The 22,321-nt window shown below is 41.0% G+C and overlaps 1 protein-coding gene across 1 annotated transcript; it reads right to left on the minus strand.

The window, feature by feature from the left end:
- Window positions 804-2,154, minus strand: LOC109230505 (RING-H2 finger protein ATL3-like). The gene has a single exon (XM_019395996.1). The coding sequence runs from the start codon at window positions 1,915-1,917 to the stop codon at window positions 1,177-1,179; it is 741 nt and encodes a 246-aa protein (XP_019251541.1). The 5' UTR covers window positions 1,918-2,154; the 3' UTR covers window positions 804-1,176.

The following is a 22,321-nucleotide window of genomic DNA, read 5'->3' on the forward strand; positions in this document are numbered from 1 at the left end:
AAGTTACTGGGTTCTAAATTAATTTGTACATATTCACAAATATAAAGTGTTTGGCCGAACCCGCATCAGAAGCTCTAGCTCCGCCCCTGTTGTTGCCTTTGGTTCCTCTCCCCTGGTTATTTAGGGGTGTCAAATTTAGTTCATAAAAATTTAACCTGTTCACAAGATAGGCTAACGATCTAGCAAAGCTTAGCTAGTTCCATGGAGGGTCAATCGAAGTCCGTCAAAGAAATTCTACAAATCAGCATATACTAGTACACACCAAAAAGTAGATATAACCACAAATTCGTGTTGCATGACCATGAAACACCGAAAAATAGACCTGAAAGTCATGGCGAATCAATGAGTATTGGTCACTAGGCTATTTCCTGTGGACCTACGAAATTTCAGGCCAATTGGAATCCGTCAAAAAAGTTCTACAAAATTAGCATGTACATTATATGCACAAAAAAAGTAAATATAAGTACAAATTCGTATTGCATGACCCCAAAACACCAAAAAAGTAAACCCGAAAGTCATGGCGACATACTTTAGCTTGGTTGAATACTAAAGGTATGTCGTATCGACTGGGTTCAGTTGTATCATTGAAGGATCAATATTGTTTAACCGAAATTCCCCGTGACTTTGATAAGTCATTCAACTCTCTCTGTGCGTGTGTGTGTTTCTTGAGAAAGAGAAGAATAAGCAACCAATAAATAAAGCAGGTCTAAGCAGCCTGAATTCAGCAACTAAGTAGCAATTTCATTCAATAACTCTAGATCATGAGCTCAACTAATTTCTTTCAACGCTTTGCTACAAAAATATAGAAAATACGAGTACTATTTCCTGAAGAAACCAAATTCATGCGAAGATAATTCAAGTGAGGTGTAAATTATATATCTAGATTGCAGCAGCCGGACAATACATGAAAGTTCACAGCTTACATTGACAAAAAATACTTGTAACCTCTTCTGTTAAGAGAAGATAGATTGCCTCTATTCTCAAACAGAGAGAAGCCTATACATGTACAATATATCCACTATATATAGACACCTAAAAGATGCAGACACCAAAGTGTCATCAAGAATCAATGAACTAGATCTATACCTTAATTACATATGCATTATAGTATGTACTACAAACAGGCATATATAAAGGGAACCACACTCACTTCTTGGATCGATCTCTGAGTCTATGCTAGCTCGGGCTTCTACCACCTCCTTGTTCTATATCTACATTTTGCGAACTAGAAGGACTAAATACCCTTCTGTCCCCGCTCAAAAGCCTCATCAAACGCCTCAGTCTTTCAGGCATTACAGATTTCGACTCTTCTTCACTAATTCGCCCTGGAATATCGATCACCAACATTCCATGTGGCCGATTATTACTCGTAGATGCTGTTGAGCCCAAACAAGGATTACTACACAAGGTGCTAACTTGAGTCTCATTTCCCCAATACAGCACATTGGTTGGGAAATTCGGCAACTCTGTTGAAGCTTCAACCTCTGATGTCGTGGAAACTTCGTTACGACAAAGAGGACAAGTGGAATGGCATTGAAACCACATGTCAATGCAATCAACATGAAACCCATGATTACAATTTGGTAAAAATCTTGTCTTTTCACCCTCAGTGACCTCACAAAGACAAATAGTACATTCCAGAGTTCCATGTAATTTGAATTCTTTAGCATCAAATGCAAGTACGGGAATTGTTATAAAGATGGATTGGTCAAGTCCCTGAACTTTGACTTTGTGGCGGCGCTCTGTGCTGCCATTGGCTTCTTGCCGGCGACGATTCCTGGACCACTTGACGTAAAGGTGAAGGAAGAATATGAAGATCACTACTAGGAATAGAAATACGATTACCCCCACCACAATCTTTCCTATGAAAGCTAACGCACCTGACTGATCAAGTTTACCGCTCGAAGCATCTTCCATTTATTTTCTGACGAGCTTTCTTTGACAGAACAAGGCGATTTAGCTAATTAATTAAGAACAAGTACCAAAGTGGGTTTTTGGTTGGCTTATAGGATGAGAGGTATTAGTATTTATGAGTTGGGTGTAAGGAGTCTTGAATGGATGGCGAAGACGAAGACGAAGACGAATTCAAACAAGAAATTAATTTCTCCCCCGCCTTGTTCATTTCTAAGAGGCTTCTGCTTTGACCCGACTCTTTCTACTCAAACGTGGATGGGAAGAAAGTTTGAGGTCATGGGAAAGATATACTTTTACTTACACTCCGTTTGGATCATTGTTCTCTATCGTATGTATTGTATTGTATCGTATTGTACCGTATCGTTTTTTAAATACAATATTTTGATAGATTGTATTGTTTGTCATCGTTAAATAATATTTTGCTGTTTGGTTTGACTGTGTCGTACTGTACTGTAACTGATAAGTTGACTAAAATACCCTCAACTGTTTAAATATTAAACTTATCAAAAATTATGCATAAAAATAATTTAAAAAAACAAAACAGAAGAAGGCAAAACACCTTAAGAAAGCATAACAAAGGAGCGAGACAGAAGAAGGCAAAACAAAGGAGCACAACTAATTAGAATGAGTTAAAACCAAATTAATAGAAAAAATAAAACAAAGGCGGCAAAACACATTTAACGTTGGTGGCAGAAGTTCTGGAAAAAAAACAAAGTAGGTTATAGGTTGGAGATTTGGAGTTAAAATAGAAAAAAGGTAAAGGGTAAAATAGAATATTGGAGTAATAAGTTAAAACATAATTGAAAAGAAAAATAGGAAACAATTCCACCACACCAAATCGGTTGTTTCAAAAAAGGGGACTTTTCATTGTTCCGGAACAATGAATTTAATAATGCAATACAACCAATTTTAATGAAACAATTAAAACAAATATTATTTTGGAATAACAATACAATAGGATACAACGAGTAACAACCATCCAAACAAGCTGTTAGGCAGACCAAAGTGTCAAGTTTGACATTACAAAAATAAATAAAGGAAAAAAGAAAAGAGAAACGGCATCATATATTGATGACCATTGGTTTAGCTCGGGTTATTGAAAGGAATGGCCTCGTAAGGAGCTAGTCTTGGTCGAATGTATCAAAAATTAATGTTATTTAGAAATCCGCACATAATTATTGCTCTTTAGAGTTTTCTCTATTGAATTGATAGAGTTTATAATATATTTATTCTATATATCTATTAATATGCTATATTTTTGGAATATATTGATCGCTAGTAACCAAATTTCATCACAGTAGTTGGATTTGCTTTTCTTTTTGGTTTGGGGAAGGTAATTTCAGTCGATTCACTCACTCTAACAAGATTCATTTGTCGCTTCCACTAAAAAGGTCTAGTTGTTATTCCTATTTTTGTTGTTGACATCTTGAATTTAGGCAGTTAGTATAAGAAAGTGCGATCACCAAACAAGAAGGCCAATAATTTTGGAGATGAGAAAGTCAAAAAGAATTGGAAAATTATCGGTTATGTCAACCCATAAGTAAGTTAACACAGAAATTAATCAATTCATAAAATATTACTATATTAGTCAATTAGCTATTTATAGCCAAAAAAAGGTCAAATTTTTACTTTCTTTTGAGTGGGTGTTGTTGGAATAGATTGGATACATCTTAAGGAGTTTAAATATCAGTTTTAGGATTATTTTTATAGAGTATTGAGGTGGTTTAAGTTGAAAATTCATTGTGGAAAACGAACATGAAAAAAGATGATATGTGTATCACATAGGGTATCATTTCTGTATCACATATGTATTATATTTGTATCAAATGGGTATCACATGTATATCCATATATACCTGTGTGTGAGATAATATGTGATACATGTGTCGCAAAAGAATTTTTGAACTCGATTTTAACTACGAATTTATATCAAATTAGTCCATCACATCCAATCTTCCTCAAAATATTGTATATTGACTCACCTATATGCCATTTCAACCATATCCATTGAAAAAGATTAGTTTTTGCTTATATATATATATATATATATATATATATATATATATATATATATATATATATATATATTCATCACCTTGTTTGCTACCCCATCCATGAAATTTCCTTTCCGTCTTACATCTAATGTTGCTAGTCATGCTTAAAAATATAACACTCCTCAAATATATAAAAGTTTCAAGACACGCCTAAATATAGAATTTAATTTATTTTCCTTAAATTATACTTCTATTACTGATTTAAACCCTGTGATTGACTTTTGAGTTATTTCTCTATTTATAAATAATTGGATATACAATTAGGAAAATATTAATAATTTTAATATTATTAATTATTAAAAGTATGTATCATTAATTATTAGTTAAGTCAAAAAAAAAAATTTTGCCTAAAGCCCATGGAGTGGCTGTTGTAAACAAAGGCTTAAAGCCTTATACAAAAAAATGTATCTTCCTTTCAAAAGGCAAAAGGCTTAAAAAGCCTTAAACAAAACAAAGCAAACAGGACGCTAGAGGCAACCACGAAATAGATTCACGCAAGTAACGAAAAGTTCTGGGTTTCTTTACAAATCACTAGTTCTTGAAATCAGGTATATAAAATTCCTATTGTCAATTATCCTACAGTAGTAATAGGTAAAAATTGAATTGTTAATTCCCTTCTTTCTCTGTTGATACAGTTAGTTCCATGTTTAGGGGTGAAACTTTGAAATTAATTAAAATACACTGGTTGTTGTAGAATTAATTGTTTGACGAGTATAAATTAGACGGGGGCCGTATTGGCTTGAGGAATTTTGAGGTGAGTTGATATAACCATTTACTAAAGTGGTTTAACTCACAAAAGCACGCATAGAAGTTATTTGACGAATTGCTTAAAAGAGTTAATATGTACTTAATTGGAGCGAGTGAGTATCTATTAGCTTAGAACTATTCTAGTTAAAGTTTAGATGATTTATTCTGATATATGTGCATAAATTTTCAGATTTTTGTATTATTCTTATATGTCGTTTTCATGTTGAAAAATTCATGAAGAAGCAAGAATCTTTAGAAATACTTTTGAATGTTATTTCATTCTTATGCCATGCTTTACATTTAAGGATACCAGTATGAGTATGTATAGGATGTTCCAGAAAAGATTTAGACTTGAATGGTCAAGAAAGTTGAGAAGTTGATTTAGATCCTAGCAAGGTCACACGGAACAATTTATTATTAAAGTATTTTTTTTTTTTTGGAGTATCCTCTATTCTAAGAAGGGGTCATCTTCTAGGCCGAGGGTCCTGATCAAGGCGTTGACTTCCTGAAACTACTTGTGCCAAAGTAGGGAGCACACGAGCCGAGGGTCTCGTTGCTGAGAATTCGCCTAGCCAAGCTAAGGTATGATACATGAGCGCTAATAACCATGAAGCGAGTGGCACCTCGTGGATTGGGCCTATTTGATCAGGTTGGGATCGAATAAGTCAGGATAGTTGGAACTCCCGAAGTATAAAGTGAAGTATTTTTTCTATAAGAAAGAAAAAGAAAAGAATTTCTTTTCGAATATTTATAAAGTGCTATTATGCAATTATTTTAGTATTGTTCTTTGAAGCTTTATGTTTTCTATGCATTTAGAATCTTTGCTCATAATGTATATTTTATTAAAATTCCCCCCCCCCCCCCACCTGTCGTTGAGACTCGCTGAGTACAATGGATGGTACTGATGTTCTCTTTTGGGTACCTATGTTGGTCTGTGGTTCAACATAGGAACCGATTGTGCAGGCGAGCAGGCTACGGGCTTCCCTCACTTCTAGTGCTATTGGTGAGCTCTGCCTTTGTTCGTGGAGTACTCCTTTGAGTCGTCATTATTTAGCTATTTCTTTGTTTACTTAGAGAACTGGCCAGGAAATCTCATGTCCTGAGCAATGCGTCAGTTTATCAGTAGAGGCTTCATAGACACAGTCGGTGGGTTAAGATTCAGGTGTTTTTGACAATAAATTTGCAATATTTTAGTAGTTACTACGAATAAATTTTTGGAGTTGATTTATTTTAGATATTTAATTTAATTAAATGTATTTCGTTAAAGTATTGCCTTGTTGCATATAAAGTTTTAGGTTATAACAATTTTGATAAGCATAGGTGGATCGCTTGGTCAAATTTAGTGACCAGGTGCCGGTCACGGCTTATTTAGAAAATGGGTCGTGACAAACTTGGTATTAGAACCTCAGGTTTATGGAGTCCTAGGGCTCTATGAAGCCGTGTCAGCAGAGTCTTTTTTATGGGTATGAAGCGCACCATACTTATAAGTAGGAGGCTACAAGCATTTAGGAAAAGTCTTATTTTTTTCATACTTTAGATCGTGTAGTAGAGCCTACCTCTAAGAAATTATCTAATGTATTCGTTTCTCCAAAACTCGCAGAAATGGCTCGTACTCGCAACTCTGACACCGACAATCAAGATGTTGCTCAAGAAACTATTGCTACTATTGTGGCTCAAGGTAGAACTAAGAAGGCTTCAACTCATAAAGGAAAGGTAAATCCACAAATGGGGTTCAAGTACCCCGGTTTGAGCATGAAGAAGGGGTGGAGCATGATGAGCAAGTACCTTAGGATCCAGTGCCACCCCCAACAGCAATTCCGGCTCAGATAACTATATCTCCAGAGGTGGGTCAGATGTTTAATGCTGTTAACAGTGCTATGGAGATGTTTAAAGCCTTCATGGCCAACCGAAACGAGAGAAGAGATGAGTTTCCACCTCAATCAAATAGACATAACAATTCTGAGTCCTCAAGAGTGAATGAATTTTTAAAGCTGAGTCCTCTATTGTTCCTTGGTACTATAGTTGACGAAGATCCAATGTTGTGGCTTGAGGGTGTCAAGAAAGCCCTCCGAGCGATGAAGGAATTTGGTGATGAAGCTGTGGAGTTGGCTGCCTACCAGCTTAGAGATATGGCTGGCACTTGGTTTGAGAAGTGGGAAAAGGAAAGAGATGAAGATGATGGTCCGCCTACTTGGGAAGAATTTGAAGAGACATTCATGGCTAATTTTATACCAGAAGAGGATATGGAAGCTAAGGCTACAGAGTTCGTGCAGCTTAAGCAAGGGAACAAAAGTGTGCAAGAGTACTACATGGAATTCATAAGTTTGGCTAAGTATGCTCCTCACATGGTTAAGACAGAAAAAGCAACGATCCGCAGGTTTATTGGCGGTTTGGCTTACCATATTAAGGATACGACATCAGCTGCAACGGTAGGAATGACAACTTTCTCCTCTGTTGTGGGATTCGCCAAGCACTTAGAAAAAGACTAACAACAAAGGAGAGAAGAAAAAGAGCATAACAAGAAAGCCCGGATAGCGGGCGGGTTTAATGGTACATCCAGCGGAGGAGGAAGGGGTTCCTTCAATAAGGAGTCATTACCAACTAGTCCATTCATCAGTCAGGTGGTGGGTCTTCTTTCAGACGTACTCAGAGTTATGGAAACCAGTCTCGCAAGAATTAGAATTTTAGGACACCATCCTCATATAGGTAGAGTCATGTTGAGCAACATTCAGAACAACAAGGTCTTTGTAGTACATGTAAGCGGCAACATTCAGACCAGTGCAAGCTCGGGTTTCATGGTTGCTATCATTGCGGAGACATTGGTCATATAAAGGCCAACTATCCAAAGTTGCAACGTAATTTCAGTGGGGGATCAACTCGTCCTTCTAGTTCCTCAGCTACTACAGTTGTACTACCTCAGGCTCGTGGTTGCATAATCACACTAGGCATGGGGCAGGCAGAGGTGCAGATTGAGTTACTCAGGGAGGGGGACAACCCCGTTTGTTTGCTACACTGATCGGCAAAGTGCAGAGGCATCTGCAAAATTTATTACAGGTATACTTCTAGTCTGCTCATATAACGTTTATGCCATAATTGATCCAGGTTCAACGTTTTCGTACGTGACTCCATACTTTGCAATTAACCTCGGGCTAGAACCTGAACAGCTTAATGAGCCATTCCTAGTATCTACTCCAGTTGGCGAGTCGATGAAAGACACAAGAGTCTATAGAGGATGTATAGTCTCGGTCCCAGGTCACAACACCGAGGCTAATCCCATAGAGTTAGAAATGGTGGATTTCGATGTGATCATGGGTATGGATTGGTTGTCTTCCTGCTATGACATGTTAGATTATCGTGCCAAGATAGTCAGGTTCCAATTTCCAAATGAAGAAGTCTTAGAGTGGAAGGGTAGTTTAGCATCGCTTGTAGGTAAGTTTATTCTTACCATAAGGCACAACGAATGATCAATAAGGGGTGTCTCGCCTATTTGGCTCACATCATTAATCCAGAATCAAAACCACCAGCTCTTCAGTCTGTGCCAGTTGTTAGAGAATTTCCAGAAGTTTTCCCATATGACCTTCCCGGACTTTCCCCTGAAAGAATCATAGACTTTGGCATCGATCTCATACCAGGAACTCAGCCCATATCTATACCTCCTTATAGGATGGCTCCAACAAAACTTAATGAGTTGAGGGAACAGTTGAAAAACCTTCTTGACAAGGGATTCATCAGGCCTAGTGTTTCACCGTAGGGTGCCCCGGTCCTATTTGTCAAGAAGAAAGATGGGTCTCTCAGGATGTGCGTCGACTATCAACAGTTGAATAAAGTTACCATCAAGAACAAGTACCCACTGGCCAAAATTGATAATTTATTTGATCAACTTCAGGGTGCAAAGTACTTTTCAAAGATACACTTGAGGTCGGGGTACCATCAGCTGAGAATCAGAGAAGAGGATATATCTAAAGCAGCCTTTAGAACTCGCTACGGGCACTATGAATTTCTAGTAATGTCCTTCGGGTTGACAAATGCTCCAGCTGCATTCATGGACCTCATGAACAGAGTTTTCAAGCCATTCCTTGATACCTTTATTATCGTGTTTATAGACAATATTTTGGTATACTCTAAGAGGAGCATGTTGAACACCTCAGAATAGCCTTGCAGACCTTGAAGAAGAATGAGCTCTATGCCAGGTTTTCAAAATGTGAGTTCTGGTTGCAGTCGATGGCATTCTTAGGCCACGTGGTATCTAGTGAAGGCATAAAAGTAGACCCTCAGAAGATAGAAGCAGTCAAGAACTAGCCAAGGCTGACAATGCTAACCGAAATCAGGAGTTTCTTGGGATTAGCTGGCTACTATAGAAGGTTTGTAGAAAGATTTTCCTCACTTGCAGCTCCACTAACTAAGTTGACCTAGAAAGCAGTTAAGTTCTAGTGGTCAGACGCTTGTGAGCGGATTTTTCAAGAGTTAAATAATAGGTTGACCACAACACCTATGTTAACCTTGCCGACAAGTTTGGGTGGGTTCACAATGTATTGTGATGCATCCAGAGTTGGTCTTGGTTGTGTTCTTCTGCAAGATGGAAAAGTTATTGCTTATGCTTCCAGGCAGTTAAAGAATCATGAGAAGAACTATCCCACATACGACTTGGAGCTTGCAACAGTGGTGTTTGCATTAAAGATATGGCGACACTACCTTTATGGCATGCATTCTGAAGTGTTTACATATCACAAAAGCCTCTAATACATTTTCAAGCAGAAAGAATTAAATTTGAGACAGAGAAGGTGGCTCGAGCTATTGAAGGATTATGACATCAATATCCTTTATCACCTGGGCAAAGTTAATGCGGTAGCAGATGCACTTAGTAGGAAGTCAACGGGTGTCTTGGACCATCTTGCAGTACAAAGGCAAACTTTAAGTCGAGAAATTCAAAAACTGGCAAATGATGAAATTAAATTGGATGAGACCGAAGAAGGAGGTATAACTGCTTATGCCTTAGTGCAATCCTCTCTTGTTGCGTATGTTAAGGCTAAGCAGGACGAAGATCCATACTTAGTAAAGTTACAAGAAGGAGTCAGAAACAAAGAAATCACTGCTTACACTCTAGGAAGTGATGGAGTTTTGAAGTTGAATGATCGGTTATGTGTACCAGATGCAGATGGGCTTAGGAAGATCATAATGGAAGAAGCTCCCAGTTCGAGGTACTCTATCCACCCAGGTGCTACCAAAATCTATCTGGACTTGAAAGAGTTGTATTGGTGGAAAGGCATGAAGAATCAAGTAGCAGATTATGTGGCCAAATGTTTGAATTGCCAGTAAGTCAAAGCCGAGCATCAGAGGCCTGGTGGCCTAGCTCAGGATATAGAGATACCACAATTGAAATGGGAGATGATTAATAAGAATTTTGTAGTAGGTCTGCCTCGCGCATACCTTAAGCATGATTCAACTTGGGTTATTGTAGATCGACAGACAAAGTACACACATTTCCTACCAGTAAAGACGACAGATTTCGCAGAGCAGTATGCACAGTTGTACATCAAAGAAATAGTCTGATTGCATGGTCCTCTAGTTTCAATCATATCTGACAGAGGCCCTCAGTTCACGGCGCATTTTTGGAAGGTATTTCAAAAAAGATTAGGCACCAAGGTCTATTTGAGCACCGCTTTCCATCCACAGACCGATGGTCCGGCAAAAATGACCATTCAGACTCTCGAAGATATGTTGCGAGCATGTGTGATATATTTTGGAGGTAATTGGGATGATCACTTGCCACTTATAGAATTTGCTTACAATAACATCTATCAGGACAACATTGGTATGGCTCTTTATAAGCGTTGTATGGGCGAAGATATAGGTCTCCAGTGGGTTGGTTTGAACCAGCAGAGGTGCCTTTGGTTGGTCCAGAGTTTGTTTGTGAGGCCTTAGAGAAAGTCCAGCTAATCAGAGAAAGACTAAAAGCGGCTCAGAGTCGTCAAAAGTCCTATTCTGATAAGAGGCATCGTGACTTAGAGTTCATGGTTGGTGACAAGGTGTTTTACCAATGAAAGGAGTTATGAGGTTTGGTAAGAAAGGGAAACTTAGTCCTAGGTTTATCGGACCTTATGAGATTATAGAAAAGAAGGGAAAAGTGGCTTATGAACTAGCGTTGCCCGTTGATTTGTCCTCTGTTCATCCTGTCTTTCATTTGTCTATGCTTAGAAAGTACATTTATGATGAGCCGCATGTAATACTTGTGGACACCATAGAAATTAAAGAAAGATTGACTTATGAAGAGGTACCTATAGAAATTCTCGATAGGCAAGTAAGAAAGTTGAGAACAAAAGATATAGCATCGGTAAAAGTTTTGTGGAGTAATCATGATTCAAAAGAGGCTATGTAGAAGGTCGAGGAAGATATGAAAAAGAAGTATCCTTTTTTATTTGAGGAACAGGTATGTGAACCTAGGTTTGGCTTGACATTTATATCTCATTTATTAAATATAAGTTAACATGTGTTTTTGCCCTTGCTAGATTATACTTAGTTGTGAAGTAATTTAGTTTGTGTTAGAGTATATTCAGTTATTAAATAATTTATTACCATGACAGAGTATATTTAATTCATTAAAGTTGTTTACTTTTTGTTGAAGTGTTGTGCTTTAAATTTTGGTTGGTTATTGAGGTACCTCCTTGCCGGAGTGTGGGTAATTAGTTTATAAACTAATATGGTGCCTATGAATGGCCTGTTATAGTATATTTGGTTGTGGTTGGTGTAATTGTGGTATTTGTGACAGGAATATTTTTTTGGATAGTCCAATTTACAGGGGAGACTCTGCCAAAATTTTTGAAAATTTAAGAAGTTTGTGATGACCCAAAAGGTCATCACTTGTTTTGGAAATAAATTCTGTGTTCTGAGGCCTTAAACCTCCTTTTTGTCTCACCCCGATTTGCATGCCCAGTCCGGGCGTGTATACGGAAAACCATTATGTGAAAATCTGTGAAAAATGATGAGTTTTGCTTTTAAAATGAATTTAGGTTGACTTCGTTCAACACTTTGGGTAAACGGACCCAGACCCGTGATTTGACGGTCCCGGAGGGTCCGTAGGAAAATATGGGACTTGGGCGTATGCCCGGAATCAAATTCCAAGGTCCCAAGCCCGAGAAATGAATTTTTGAAGAAAATTGTTTAACTGAAATTCTTAGAGTTTTTGTAAATTTGAATGTAATTTAATTTGATGGTATCGGGCCCGTATTTCGGTTCCGGAGCCCGGTACAGGTCTTATATGTGATTTAAGTTGAGCATGTAAAATTTGGTAAGAAACGGACTTGAAATGACGTGGATCGGACCATTGGTTGAACTTAAGAGTTCATGAGATTTTTCTTTGATTTTGATGTTAAATTCATGGTTATTGATGTTATTCTGATGCTTTGACCGCACAAGCAAGTCCGTGTGATGCTTTTGGACTTGCGTGCATGTTTGTTTTGGAGCCCCGAGGGCTCGTGTGAGTTTTGGATAGGCCACAGAGTGCATTTAGACTTAGAAAATAACTGTTGCAGGTTCAGAGAAGTTGCAGGTCTCTGAACCCGGCTTTGCGGTCCGCAGTGATTTCTCGCGACCGCTGTGGGATTTATGAGGTCCGCGGTGAGTAAGGCCAAGCCTTCGCGGCCGCGCTCGATATTTTTCGGTCCGCGGTGGAGCTCCGCGGCCGTAATCCTTTTATGCGGTCCGCAGTGAGGCTCTGAGAGGAGTATATAAACGGGACCTTTCAGTTATTTTCTCCATTTTCAGAAACCTATAACATAAGGGGCGATTTTTCAAACACTCTTTCTTCCCCAAAGCACAAGTAAGTGATTTTAAACTCATTTCTTTCACTTCTTAACTTCTTTTTACAAGATTTCATCCTAGAATCTAGGGTTTTCATGGTGGAATTGGGAATTTTGGGTAAAACCTAAGAATATTGAAATTTGGGTATTTAGACCTCAAATTGAGGTCGGATTCCAAAACCTATATCCGGGCTCGGGGATAAATGGTAATCGGGTTTTGGTCCGAATTTCGGGTTTGGGCCAAGCGGGCCCGGGGGTCGATTTTTGACTTTTTGGGGAAAACATTTGAAAACCCATTTTCATGCATTAGAATTGATTCATTTAGCATTTATTAATGGTATTAATTAAATTGTGGCTAGATACAAGAGAGTCGATGGTGGAAACAAGAGGTAAAGCGGTAGTTGAGGCTTGAATTGTGTTTGTGGCATCGAGGTAAGTGTTTGGTCTAACCTTAGCTTGAGGGATTAGGAGTTGTGTCATATTTTCTATGTGTTAATTGTTGAGTACGACGTATAGGCATGGTAACGAGTATCTATACGTTGGTGTCAAGCATTCCCGTGAATCTTATACTATGATTAATGTGACCCCGTTTTGTATTTTTCATGCCTCATGTGAGAATTTCTATTGTTGAACGAGGCTTGTGGTAGTAATATTGGTAATTGAACCTTGATGAGTTGGCTCAAGTTGCAAAGTGATTTTTGGAAGAATTATTGGCAATTAAGCATTATAGAGCATTGGCTCAAGTTGTGAATTGAGTTGTGAAGTAAATGTGAAAAAAAGAAGAGGATTATGATATTGTCTCCCTTGTCGGGATGTTGTTGCTTTTAATGTTATCTCCCTCACCGGGATGTTGTTGCTTTTAATGTTATCTCCCTTGCCGGGATGTTATTGCTTTTGATATTGTTGCCCTTGCCGGGATATGATTTTTGTTATACTCTTGTTCCCTTGCCGGGATTCTTTTGTGATTGATGTTTATTTGAAATGGGATCGGGTTGCACGTCTGCAATAGGATATATGAATGGGAGCGGGTGGCACGCCGCCACGGTAATATTTAAAATGGCATCGGGTTGCATGCCTGCAATAAGATAAATGAAATGGGATCGGGTTGCACGCTTGCAACAAGATAAATAAAATGGGATCGGGTTGCACACCTGCAACAAGATATATGAAATAGGATCGGGTTGCACGCTTGCAACGAGATATTTGAAATGGGATCGGGTTGCACGCCTGCAACAAGAAAGAGATGAAAGTGAATATTGTGTTTGTTTCTTATTCTTGTTAGCAATTGAATTTTGGTTTTGTTTACATTCCTCTCTGGTATTCTGTTGTTATCTGATACTCCCCGCAACATGCTTTTCCCCTTCCATCTTTAACTGTAAATATCTGCCTTTATTTTTCGATGTACATGATTCAACTGCACAGGTTTATTTGGTAGTCTGGTCCTAGCCTCGACACTACTTCGCCGAGGCTAGGCTAGGCACTTACCAGCACATGGGGTCGGTTGTGCTGATACTACACTCTGCACTCTTTTGTGCAGATCCCGGTACTGAAGCATACGGACCTTAGCTTTGGGTTGCTGCCTTTAGTTCATTCGGGGATCGAGGTAGTCCTGCAGGCATCCGCAAGCCTTGGCGTCTCCTTCTATCCTTTCATTCTATTTCTTTTATGTATTTCAGAGATAGCGTTGTATTTATCTTTCGGACCCTTATTTGTAGCATTCTTAGACAGTCTATGAAATTGTGACACTAGTTCTGGGTAGTTTATGTTATGGATCGGTATTGGCATCATTGTTAAAATATTGTATTTCAGTCTTCCGCTTATTAGATTCCGCTGATTATTTAATGTTGGTTCTTAATTGTTAGAGGATTAAAATGGGAAAAAGGTAAAAAGTACAAATGGTTGGCTTGCCTAGCTTTCACTAGTAGGCGCCATCACGACTCCCGAGGGTGGGAAATCCGGGTCATGACAAGTTGGTATCAAAGCCAGGTTACTTAGGTCTCACAATTCACGGACAAGCTTAGTAGAGTCTGAGGGATCGGTACGGAGACGTCTTTATCTATCCCCCAGAGGCTACAGAGTTAGGAAAAACTTCACATCTATTCCTTCCTGTCGTGCGGTTTGGTTTCTCAATGCTAATTGAACGTCTACTCTGTTCTTTCGCAGACAGAGAGAACACGCGCTTCTTCATCCGCTGATCAGCTGCCCGAGCCCCTAGCAGCAGCTCCCACGAGGGGCAGAGGGCGAGGGCGAGGCCGTGCTAGAGGCTGAGGCAGGGGCAGAGCCCAGCCAGAACAGCATCACCAGCGGCGGAGCCTCAGGTTGAGTTTGATGATGAGGTTCCGGCCTAGGCAGTTCCGGTGGGCCCAGCTCAGGTCCTAGAGTGGTTCATTGCTACCTCAATACTTCAGGATGCTCTGGTCCGTCTAGTGGGCCTTATTGAGAGTGTCACTCGGGCAGGGTTACTTGTAGCACCAGCTGTCTCTCAGGCTGGAGGAGGAGCACAGACTTCCGCTACCCGCACTCCGGAGCAGATGGCTCCCCAGTTTCAGACTCCAACAGCTCAGCCAGTTGGAGCAGTTCAGCCGGGTGTGGTAGCTCAGACCGGTGATGGAGCAGCTATGTCTGCTGATGCCTTGTGGAGATTGGACAGGTCCACCAAGCTCTTCACTATTACTTTCAGCGGTGCATCTTCTAAGGATCCCCAGGATTATTTAGACAGCTGTCATGAGGTTCTCAGGAACATGGGGATAGTGGAGACCAATAGGGTCGATTTCGCTATTTTTCAACTGTCTGGACCCGACAAGGCTTGGTGGAGAGATTATTGTTTGGCTAGGCCAGCTGGGTCACCAGCTCTGACTTGGGATCAGTTTTCTCAGCTATTCTTGGAGAAGTTTCTTCCTATCACTCAGAGGGAGAACTATCGGAGGTAGTTTGAGCGTCTCCAGTAGGGTTCTATGACTGTTACTCAGTACGAGACCAGATTTATTGACTTGGCCCGTCAGGCTCTTCTTATACTTCCCACTGAGAAAGAGAGAGTGAGGAGTTTCATTGAGGAACTCATTCAGCCTATTCGATTGCAGATGGCTAAGGAGACGGGGAATGAGATTTCTTTTCAGTAGGCGGCCAATGTGGCCAGGAGAGTTGAGATGGTTCTGTCACAAGGGAGCGGTCAGGGGTCTGACAAGAGGCCTCGTCATTCAGGCAGATTCAGTGGTGCCTCATCTGGAGGCAGGGATTCTTTGGTAGAGGCCATCCTCCTAGGCCTTTTCAGTCAGCACTTCAGGTTTCTCACGGTGCTTCAAGTGGCCGTGGTTCTCATATGCAATATTCTAATCAACAGTCCTACCATGCACCGCCAGCTCCTATCAGTGCACCTCCGCTTCAGAGTTTTCAGGGTCGTCAGCCCCAGCAGCCGAGGGCCTGTTTTACTTGTGGCGACATGAGGCATATCGCTAAATTTTGCCCTCGAGCGTCGAGCAGTTCTCAGCACTAGGGTTCCCGTGCCGTGGTTCAGGCACCGAGTGTTCCACAGCCCGTTCAGCCAGCAAGAGGTGGAGGTAGAGGTGCCAGAGGTAGAGGTAGAGGTACTAGAGGTGGAGGTCAGGCCGCTAGAGGTGGAGGCCAGCCAGCAAGAGGCCGTCCTAGGGATATAGTTCAAAGTGGTAGGACCCAGCCCCGATGTTATGCCCTTCCAGCCAGGTCTGAGGCTTAGGCTTCTGATGCAGTTATCACAGGTATTGTTCTGGTTTGTAGTAGAGATGCTTCAGTTCTATTTGATCCAGCGTCTACATACTCCTATGTGTCATCTTATTTTTGCACCGTATCTGGTTATGCCTAGTGATTCTTTGAGTGCTCACATATATGTATCTACACCGGTGGGTGATTCTATTGTGGTAGATCGTGTCCATCGTTCTTGTATAGTAGTGATTGGGGGTTTTGATACCCGAGTAGACCTATTACTTTTGGATATGGTTGATTTTGATGTCATATTGGGGATGGACTGGCTATCACCTTACCACGCTATCTTGGACTGTCATGCCAAGACTGTGACCTTAGCCTTGCCGGGGTTGCCTCGTTTAGAGTGGAGAGGAACTCCTGGTCATTATACCCGTCGTGTTATCTCATATATAAAGGCTCGGCGTATGGTCGAGAAGGGGTGTTTGGCCTATTTGTCATATGTTCGTGATTCTAGTGCTGAGGTTCCTTCTATGAATTCTGTGCCTGTTGTTCGTGAGTTTCCTAAGGTTTTCCCTTCAGACCTGCCGGGTATGCCACCCGACAGGGATATTGACTTCTGCATTGATTTGGCTCCGGGCACTCAGTCCATTTCTATTACGCCGTATCGTATGGCCCCGCCTGGGTTGAAAGAATTGAAGGAGCAGTTGCAAGACTTTCTTGATAAAGGCTTCATTAGCCCTAGTGTCTCGCCTTGGGGTGCGCCAGTATTGTTTGTTAAGAAGAAGGACGGATCGATGAGGATGTGTATAGATTACCGGCAATTGAACAAGGTCACAATCAAGAATAAGTACCCATTGCCGAGGATTGACGATTTGTTTGACCAGCTTCAGGGTGCCCAAGTGTTTTCTAAGATCGACTTGAGATCGGGCTACCATCAGTTGAGGATTAGGGCATCCGATGTCCCTAAGACAGCTTTCCGCACTCGGTACGAGCATTATGAGTTCTTGGTGATGTCATTCGAATTTACAAATGCCCCGGCAGCTTTCATGGATTTGATGAACCAAGTTTTCAGGCCTTATTTGGATTCCTTTGTGATCGTCTTCATTGATGATATTTTGATTTATTCCCGTAGCCGGGAGGATGAGCAGCACTTGAGAGTGGTTCTTCAGACTTTGAAAGATAGTCAGTTGTATGCTAAGTTTTTGAAATATGAGTTCTGGTTGAGTTCAGTTGCATTCTTGGGTCACGTTGTTTCAGCAGAGGGTATTCAGGTGGATCCGAAGAAGATAGAGGCAGTCAAGAACTGGCCTAAACTCGCATCAGCTACAGAGATCCAGAGTTTCTTGGGTTTGGCAGGCTATTACCGTCGGTTTGTGGAGGGGTTTTCATCTATAGCATCCCCTATGACCAGGTTGACCCAGAAGGGTGCCCAGTTCAGGTGGTCAGACGAGTGTGAGGCGAGCTTTCAGAAGCTCAAGACAGCTTTGACTACGGCGCCAATGTTGGTTTTGCCCATAGGTTCAGGGCCATATACAGTTTATTGTGACGCATCTCGTATTGGACTTGGTGCGATGTTGATGCAGGATGGCAAGGTCATTGCTTATGCTTTGCGGCAGTTGAAGATTCATGAGAAGAACTATCCGGTTCATGATTTGGAGTTAGCAGCCATTGTTCACGTGTTGAAGATTTGGAGGCATTATCTGTATGGCGTGTCATGCGAGGTGTTCACGGATCACAAGAGGTTGAAATACTTGTTCAAGCAGAAGGAGCTAAATTTGAGGCAGAGAAGGTGGTTGGAGCTACTAAAGGACTATGATATCACCATCTTATACCATCCGGGGAAGGCCAATATGGTGGCCGATGCTTTGAGTAGAAAGTCAGCCAGTATGGGCAGTCTTGCGTATATTTCGGTTGGTGAGAGTTCGCTTGCTTTGGATGTTCAGGCTTTGGAAAATCAGTTCGTGAGGTTGGATGTCTCTGAGCCCAGCCGTGTGTTATCTTTCACAGTCGCTCGTTCTTCATTATCGGAGCGTATTCGAGATCGGCAGTATGATGATCCCCATTTGTGTGTCCTAAAGGACACGGTGCAGCACGGTGCCAAGCAGGTCACAGTTGGGGGATGATGGAGTTTTGAGGACGCAGGGTCGTATTTGTGTGCCTAATGTGGATGGACTTCGAGAGTTGATTTTAGAGGAGGACCATAGTTCCTGGTACTCTATTCATCGAGCGCCGCTAAGATGTATCAGGATTTGTAGCAGCATTATTGGTGAAGAGGATGAAGAAGGATATTGTTGCATATGTGGCTCGGTGTTTGAATTGTCAGCAGGTAAAGTACGAGCATCAGAGACCTGGTGGTTTGTTCCAGAAGATTGAGATTCCTGAGTGAAAGTGGGAACGTATCACTATGGACTTTGTTATTGGACTCCCACGAACTCAGAGGAAGTTTGATACAGTGTGGGTTATTGTTGATAGACTGACCAAGTCAACGCATTTCATTCCTATGGCAATCTCCTATTCTTCTGAGAGGTTAGTTGAGATCTATATCCGGGAGATTGTTCGCCTTCATGGTGTGCCCGTGTCTATCATTTCGGACCGAGGTACGTAGTTTACCTCGCATTTCTGGAGGGCAGTTCACCGTGAGTTGGGCACACGGGTTGAGTTGAGCACAGCATTTCATCCTCAGACGGACGGGTAGTCCGAGCGTACTATTCAGATTTTGGAGGACATGCTCCGGGCTTGCGTTATTGACTTTGGAGGCTCGCGGGATCAGTTTTTGCCTTTAGCGGAGTTTGCCTACAACAACAGTTACCGGTCGAGCATTCAGATGGCTCCCTATGAGGCTTTATATGGTAGGCGTTGTCGGTCGCCAGTTGGGTGGTTTGAGCCGGGAGAGGCTCAGTTGTTGGGTACGGATCCAGTACAGGATGCCTTGGACAAGGTCAGGATCATTCAGGATAGGCTTCATACATCTCAATCCAGGCAAAAGAGTTATGCCGACCGTAAGGTTCGTGATGTGGCATTCATGGTCGGCGAGCGAGTGTTGCTTCTGGTGTCGCCTATGAAGGGCGTGATGAGATTTGGAAAGAAGGGCAAGCTTAGCCCTAGGTTCATTGGCCCGTTTAAGATTCTTGATCGAGTGGGGGAGGTGGCTTATAAACTTGCATTGCCGCCGAGCTTATCAGCCGTGCATCCAGTGTTTCACGTGTCCATGCTTCGGAAGTATCACGGCGATCCTTCCCACGTGTTAGATTTCAGCACTGCCCAGTTGGACAAGGACTTGTCCTATGAGGAGGAGCCGGTAGCTATTCTAGACCGGCAGGTTCGTAAGTTGAGATCGAAGAGTTTCCCTTCTGTTCGTGTTTAGTTGAGAGGTCAGCCTGCTGAGGCATCGACCTGGGAGTCTGAGTTTGATATGCGGAGCCGATATCCCCATCTTTTCTCCGACTCAGGTACTTCCTTCTTATGTCCGTTCGAGGACGAACGGTTGTTTTAGAGGTGGAGGATGTGATGACCCAAACGGTCATCACTTGTTTTGAAAATAAACTCTGTGTTCCAAGGCCTTAAAACTACCTTTTTGTCTCACCTCGATTTGCGTGCGCAGTCCGGGCGTGTATCCTGAAAGCCATTATGTAAAAATCTATGAAAAATGATGAGTTTTGCTTTTAAAATGAATTTAGGTTGACTTCGGTCAACATTTTGTGTAAACGGACCCGGACCCGTAATTTGATGGTCTCGGAGGGTCCGTAAGAAAATATGGGACTTGGGCGTATGCCCGGAATCGAATTCCGAGGTCCCCAGCCCGAGAAATGAATTTTTGAAGAAAATTGTTTAACTAAAATTTTTAGAGTTTTGGAAATTTGAATGTAATTGAATTTGATGGTATCGGGCCCGTATTTTGGTTCCGGATCCGGTACAGGTCTTATATGTGATTTGAGTTGAGCCTGTAAAATTTGGTAAGAAATGGACTTGAAATGATGTGAATCGGACCATCGGTTGTTAAAATTTGAACTTAAGAATTCATGAGATTTTTCTTTGATTTTGATGCTAAATTCATGGTTATTGATGTTATTTTGATGATTTGACCGCACAAGCAAGTCCGTATGATGCTTTTGGACTTGCGTGCATGTTTGGTTTGGAGCCCCGAGGGCTCAGGTGAGTTTTGGATAGGCCACAGAGTGCATTTAGCCTTAGAAAATAACTGTTGCAGGTTCAGAGAAGTTGCAGGTCTCTGAACCCGGCTTTGCGGTCCGCAGTGATTTCTCGCGACCACGGTGGGATTTATGCGGTCCGCGGTGAGTAAGGCCAAGCCTTCGCGGCCGCGCTAGATATTTTGCGGTCCGGGGTGGAGCTCCGCGGCTGCAATCCTTTTTATGCGGTCAGTGAGGGTCTGAGAAGAGTATATAAACGGGACCTTTCAGCTATTTTTCCATTTTCAGAAACCTAAAACATAAGGGGCGATTTTTCGAACACTCTTTCTTCCCCAAAACACGTGTAAGTGATTTAAACTCATTTCTTTCACTTCTTAACTTCTTTTTACAAGATTTCATCCTAGAATCTAGGGTTTTCATGGTGGAATTGGGAAATTTGGGTAAAACCTAAGAACATTGAAATTTGGGGATTTAGACCTCAAATTGAGGTCGAATTCCAAAACCAATTATATATCCGGGCTCGGGGGTGAATGGGTAATCGGATTTTGGTCCGAATTTTGTGTTTGGACCAAGCGGTCCCGAGGGCCGATTTTTGACTTTTTGGGAAAAACATTTGAAAACCCATTTTCATGCATTAGAATTGATTCATTTAGCATTTATTAATGGTATTAATTAAATTGTGGCTAGATACAAGCGAGTTGGTGGTGAAAATAAGAGGTAAAGCGGTAGTTGAGACTTGAATTATGTTCGTGGCACCGAGGTAGGTGTTTGGTCTAACCTTAGCTTGAGGGATTAGGAGTTGTGTCCTATTTACTATGTGTTAATTGTTGAGTACGACGTATAGACATGGTGACGAGTATCTATACGTAGGTGTCAAGCATGCCCGTGAGTCTTATACTATGATTAATGTGACACTATGTCCTTAATATTTACACAACACTCATAAAGTTAAGGACACTATGTCCTTAACATTTGCACTGCACATATGAAGTTAAGCACACCATGTCCTTAACTCTTATACTGCACATATAAAATTAAGGACATGATGTCCTAAAGTATAACAACATAAGGTGCAAATACAAGTTAAAGACATTATGTCCTTAACATTTACGCTGAACGCATGAACTTAAGGACGCCATGTCCTTAACATTTACACTGCACATATGAAGTTAAGGACATGATGTCCTAAAGTTTACCAACGGAAGGTGCAAATACAGGACACTTTGTCCTCAATATTTACACAACGTTCATGAAGTTAAGGACGCCATGTCCTTAATATTTACACAATACTCATAAAGTTAATGACACTACCTTTAACATTTACACGGTACACATGAAGTTAAGAACACCATGTCCTTAACATTTACACTTCACATATGAAGTTAAGGACATGAGGTCCTAAAGTTAACAACAGAAGGTGCAAATACAAGTTAAGGACATTATATCCTTAATATTTACACTATAATCATGGAGTTAAGGACGTCATGTCCTTAATATTTACACTGCACAATGAAGTTAAGGACATGGTGTCCTAATATTTAACAACGCAAGGTGCAAATACGGGATATTTTTTCCTTAATATTTGCACTGCATTTATGAAGTTAAGGACACCATGTCCTTAATATTTACACAGCACCCATGTCTAGCATAGGGGTATTTTCGTTCGGGCCGGTAAAAATTTATCAAGCACTGGCTAAAGAGTAAAAATATTTTAAACAGTGGCTAAAAAGTAAAGACATCTCTAATTAGTGGCTAACTGTGCACTTCCCCGAATTCAGGTTACTATGCTATGATTGCTCGTACAAACTATATAGTTGCGAAAAAATTGGAAATAGCCTAATTTATAACTGCTATTTGAAAATTAGCCACACTTAAAAGTAAGCAAAAATTAGCCACTCTTCATGTAAAAATAAAAACCTGAACACTACAAGAAAACGTGACAGATTACATGGGGATTTTTCAAGGGATAAGATAAAAAACTCGAC

The sequence above is a fragment of the Nicotiana attenuata genome, chromosome 7, assembly GCF_001879085.1.
Source record: "Nicotiana attenuata strain UT chromosome 7, NIATTr2, whole genome shotgun sequence".
Taxonomy (NCBI): domain Eukaryota; kingdom Viridiplantae; phylum Streptophyta; class Magnoliopsida; order Solanales; family Solanaceae; genus Nicotiana; species Nicotiana attenuata.